Source organism: Paramisgurnus dabryanus, chromosome 4, assembly GCF_030506205.2.
Source record: "Paramisgurnus dabryanus chromosome 4, PD_genome_1.1, whole genome shotgun sequence".
Classification (NCBI taxonomy): Eukaryota; Metazoa; Chordata; class Actinopteri; order Cypriniformes; family Cobitidae; genus Paramisgurnus; species Paramisgurnus dabryanus.
In genome coordinates this window covers 23,641,172-23,646,908 of record NC_133340.1, presented here as the reverse complement: position 1 = coordinate 23,646,908, position 5,737 = coordinate 23,641,172, and the positions used below count along the sequence as shown (strand labels likewise).

At 34.9% G+C, this 5,737-nt stretch overlaps 1 protein-coding gene across 1 annotated transcript; it reads left to right on the top strand.

Annotated features, from left to right (window-relative positions):
- The first annotated feature begins 3,135 nt into the window (after positions 1-3,135).
- On the top strand, positions 3,136-5,441 carry LOC135785739 (uncharacterized). The gene is made up of 2 exons (XM_065295256.1): positions 3,136-4,226; positions 4,468-5,441. Exons 1-2 carry the CDS (start codon positions 4,099-4,101, stop codon positions 5,201-5,203), a joined length of 864 nt encoding a protein of 287 aa, XP_065151328.1. The 5' UTR covers positions 3,136-4,098; the 3' UTR covers positions 5,204-5,441.
- Positions 5,442-5,737: the final 296 nt, after the last annotated feature.

Below are 5,737 nucleotides of genomic sequence, written 5' to 3'. Positions count from 1 at the left end.
GCATTTCCAGAATGCTCAATGTTCCTGTGAGCACTAGGGGCCATTACTCAGAAATGGAAAGAACATCACTTTACTATAAACCGGCCACGATCAGTTGCTCCATGTAAGATGCCTGTCCGAGGAGTCCAAAGAATAATGAGGAGAGTTCTCCAAGAGCCAAGAACCACTCGGGAAGACCTTGCATCAGCAGGTACTGTTGTTTCAAAGAAAACTATAAGCAATGCACTGAACTGCCATGGCATCCATGCACGCTCACCACACGAGACTCCATTGCTGAACAAAAATCATGTTTAGGCTCAGTTAAAGTTTGCAAAAGAGCATTTGAAGAAGCTGTGGATTATTGGGAGACTATAGTATGGTCAGATGAAAGCAAAATTGAACTTTTTGGCAGTCATTCTACACACCATGTTTGGAGAAGAAATGAAACTGCCCACCACCCCAAGAACACCATACCAACAGTAAAGTTTGGGGGTGGAAGCATCATGGTTTGGGGCTGCTTTTCAGCAAGGGGTACTGGCAGACTTTATATTATTGAAGGCAGGATGAATGGAGAAATGTACCAGGACATTTTGGATAAAATCTGCTGCCATCTACCCGAAAGCTGGAAATGAAAAGATGGTGTACATTTCAGCAAGACAATGATCCCAAACACAAGGCCAAGGAAACAATGAAGTGGTCAGTCAATCACCTGACCTAAATCTCATAGAAAATCTATGGAGAGAACTGAAGATCAAAGTTCTTAAAAGAGGCCAGAGGAACCTTCAAGATTTAAAGACCATTTGTGTAGAAGAAAGGGCCAGAATCACTCCTGAGCAATGCAGACGACTGGTCTCTCCATACAAGAGGCGTCTAGAAGCTGTAATTACCAACAATTATGACTCAACTTGTATACTTAAATGTTCTGATTTCTTTGTGTGAATTCAATATTTGGCTTGATGGCTACATCTGGTGAAAATTTTTTTGTCAATAGCCCACTTAGAAATCCCCTTACTGATAAAAATGCTGATGTGTCAAATACTTATTTTTCCTGCTGTAGCTTATGAAAGGGATGACTTCAATGGTGGGAAATGAACATGATGGCAGGTTAATACAATGAAATGAGCATCTGTATCTGTTACAACATTAAGCTTTCCTTACATACGTAAATGTATGTGGTTGTGGATTTTTCTTTCTTGATAAGTTCTTCAAGCTCCACCCAATTGTGCTTCACATGTTGATAAGTTTCTGTTTCCCAGCTATTTCTCTTTAGATGGGGCGTGTTATATAGCACACTGAAACATCAAGTTTTTATCAGAAGAGTTTTCAGGAGAGCAACATTGTGATCCACACTGTAAACATTAATCATTGAGTCGCTATAAGAAACTTGGCTGATTATTCTGCATTCAAGGTACTTTTTAGGGCTTTTATTATAATGTGTTCTCTATCTATCTAGCTTGCTTTATATATATATATATATAAAATGTATACCTTGCGATGCTCACTAAAGTCACTTTGGATAAAAGCGTTTGCCAAATGCATACATTTATGTTTGTGTGTGTGTGTGTGTGTGTGTGTGTGTGTGTGTGTGTGTGTGTGTGTGTGTGTGTGTGTGTGTGTGTGTGTGTGTGTGTGTGTGTGTGTGTGTGTGTGTGTGTGTGTGTGTGTGTGTGTGTGTGTGTGTGTGTGTGTTTATCTATACAGTATATTTAGTTACAAAAGTTATATCAAGAATTTTATGTTTAATTGTTGCTCAATGTGTATACACTGTCCAATTTGGTCGTGCCTGCTCAATTTTTTTTCTGAATCTTCTTTCCACAGTCATCCATCATGGTGAAAGGCACACTGAATGAATTATCCCAGCTGAGAGACTCTGAGTTTGGTCAGCCACAACCCAGACATGGCTTGAACTTGCTGTACTGGTTTGCTCATGACTATATACAAATCAGTAATGGCATTATTTACCAAAATTTCAATGCTGAAGGAGGAGCGTTTGGCTTTCACAAATTTTTTAATAGAATTGAAGATGATGAATACCTTTTGCCCACTCAAAATCAAACCTCCTTTGAGGTGGGCAACCTGCATTATGAAGGGGCTGATAAATTGCCCGACTATGTCAGAAAATATGGCAAAGGCCCTGACAGTAACAAGGATCGGATTATAGTATCACTGGACACCTCGGGCAATATCCAAAGGGTGTATATCACTGAACACAGCGATGCAAAAAGATTTGACAACAGCAAAACTTTCCGTGTCAGCCAGGGACTTCTGGAGATTATTAAAAACCTGAATCAAGAACAGTATCTCAAACTTGTCTTAAAACCACAATACCAGGTCATCAATCAAGCACGTATTGTGAACCAGAATCAGTTTGAGAGACCACCGGAAAACAACTCCTGGTGTACCATTTTGTAAATACAAATTAAGTGTTTCTGTTTAAGAGTTTTCATGATTTTTTTTTCCTATCAAAAGTATCTTTAATAATAAACTAACTCAAGTAGTAGTTCTGTAGTGTAATCATCAATGTAAATCTTTAGTTTTATTATAAAATGTAATCTTTATTTTTTAATATGCTATTGTGGGTTAAAAATAAAATTCTTTGAGAAAGATGAAATCTGATTTTTCATTTGATGTAAGCAAATCATATATTTGTTACTTAAAAGCCCAACCATGTGTGTGACCAGCAAAACAGTTTTTCTGTAAACATGCATTTTATTGATCTATTTATTATATACATTATATACAGTATTGAGATTACAGATGTGACTGTTTTAATTCAATTCAATTTTATTTATATAGCGCTTTTCACAATTGGTAGTTGTTTCAAAGCAGCTTTACATTAATAAAAGCAAAGAAAAGCACAGAAAATCGACAGATAGCACAACATAATACACAATAGCAACACAGCTAATTATACGTTTTACACACTCTGAAAGTTTATTCTAATCCTGTGAAATAGAGCACTACGTTAGCATCACAAAGGTAATTTGTTCGATTCCCAGCACACATACTGATAAAGCATACAAAGTGTAATGCACTGCCAGCCAATTTGGATTAAAGTGTCTGCCAAATTCATAAATGTACAACAACGTCCTTGAATATAAACACTACACTGTGAAAAAAGTTGGTTCAACTAAAAATATAAGTTACCTGGTTGCTTTAAAGTTTGAGTTAATTCAACTTAAAAATATTTGTTGACATAATTTTTATCCAACATTTTTTAATCAACTAACAATTTTTTTATTAATTTAGACTTTTAAGGCAACCAGATAACCTACTTTTAAGTATAACCAACAAATAATTTTTTACAGTGTAGTACATTGAAATATTTTTTGTTTATTTACTTAGCTTGCCAAATCATTCAAAAAATAAAGGAAAAGTTGTGCCTGTATATTTCACCATATATATGGTGTACCTACTATACATTATGCTAAAAATATGATGGGTGCGTGAAAACAAATTTAATTTGTCAGCCTGGTTTCATTTTAATTTCCCAGTTAAATCTAAAACAAATACTGAACAGCCTGTTCACATTTACATTAATTTATTTAGCAAATGCTTATAACCGGCACTTGACAAATGAGGAACGAGGTCATCAATCATTGCTCCTTTCAGTAAAAGGAAAACTAAAATATAGGGTTTACGTGTCAGTCTCTTACACGTTGTTTGCATGAGGTACTGCATCTTCCATAATGTACATTGTTCTTACCTATATTTACACTGATTTATTATTAGTTTTACGCAATGCTGAAATCAACTAGATTAATTATAAGATTAGTTATAATAATAATATTTATAGTTATACCGCTGTTGAATGCTTTATTTTGAAGGGTTGAGAAATGTTCCATGGGTGTTGATTATTTTTCTGTAAAATGCACAGCTAACCTGTGAAATGTCTTAAAATCAGCACCAGAGCAATTTTTTGGGTAACCGTGGGGGAATAATTGAATCGATCCTGTGAATTATTGGAAAATAATCAATTATCATCAATTATTTCTTACGCAAACAGCATTGCTTTACAAAAACAGATTAATGTGTGACTTGTGTCATTTAGTGACGGAAAATAAAACACCCGTAATGTTGTACAGAACTTTGTTACATTGAATTTTTCCCTCTAATGATATGTTTGGGAATGAGGCTGGTCAAACTGGTTGTCTTTCCACACTATCTTGTTTTTTTACCTTTCAAGTTCTTGTTAAACAGCTACCATTTCATTTCACTCTTGGATTTCGAGAGATCAGTGTGTTCAGGTACAGTTTAAGATGGTTTAACAAAATGTTCTATTTGTTTTTAGTATTTCTACAAAGAAAGTATTATTATTTATTACATTGTTAACAATTAACCTGTAGCCGATATATATATTTTATCTGAGGATATGAGCTTGTTTAAACTGAGCTCTTAAACTTGCTCTGTTATGGTATTCAATTTGAGAACATTGCATATATTTTTTCACAAATATTTAAATGCATCCTTTACATTTCATCAACACAGGATCATTGTAAACATGATAAGAACACTGAATGAATTGTCTCAGCTGAAAGATAACAGGTTTGGTCAACCGGATCCCAGGCATGGTCTCAGACTGCTGTGGTGGTTTGCCAAAAACTGTGTTTCCATTGACAACTATGGCAGAATTACTGCACTGTGCAACCCAGCAACTGGAGATTTTGGTTTCCGTCGATTCTATAACAGAATTGAAGATGATGAAGATAGACTACTTCCCAACAACATTACCTTACCATACTATGAAGTGGGAAACCTGAATGACTCTGGCTCGCTACCTTATTATGTTACTGTGAATCACAATAGAAACTGTGCTGACAGCAACAAAGATCGCATTATTGTTCGCTACAACTCAGATTTACGCAGCTTCGACAGAATTTATGTTACTCAGCATGCAGATCAGGTGAATTTTGATCAGAATCACACTTATCGAATCAGCCAAGGTCTCATAAAGGCCATTAAAGGCTTCTGGAATCTGGAAGAATTCCTAAGACAAATGAAGAATGCCAGTCCAGCAAAATTTAATTTCCAACCTCAATCCCATCTACAGGCTCAATATGCATATCAGCCAATGGAAACAAGATCTATCGTACAGCCGACCCCATACCAGTACCAGCCCTACAACACGCCTGATGATTCAACATGCCGGTGCATTTTCTTGTTGATTTGTGCTGTAATTGGATTTCTATTGCTTCTTTTTTTGGCTGCTAATTTAAAAAGATAAAGTTTCCCCATGCGCCTACTGTACGATAACCTTTTTAAACAAAGGATGGATTTTTAATTACTTTTTGTTCAATATTTTGTTGTTTAATTTTTGCTTTTTTGCAACTGCATTTTCATTATGTTTTAATATTGATAGCAAGGATTGGTGAGAAGTTATATAATATAGGTTGTGGTATATTTCTAACTTCCATGTTAAAAAAACTCATTTAATTGTATTTTTTCATATCAATAAAGTTTATCCATAAACAGTTTTATTTGGTTTTTTTGAGCAGTTGTTAATTTCAAAATCAACGAATAATACTTCTTAGGCTTTTGGAATAAGACTAATAAACAAGATGGAAAGTTGTCCTTGCTACGTTAAAATAAAAGGGATACCAAAAACAAGTTATTGATCCATCATCTTGACCAGCTTTATTAAGATTTTAAGAAACACGTCAAAGAAGCAGTTTACAAAACACCATCTACAAACCAAATTCAAACTACTGTTGCTTTGTTTTGTTAAGTTTATTTATCGTACGCTACCTAAAAATATTTC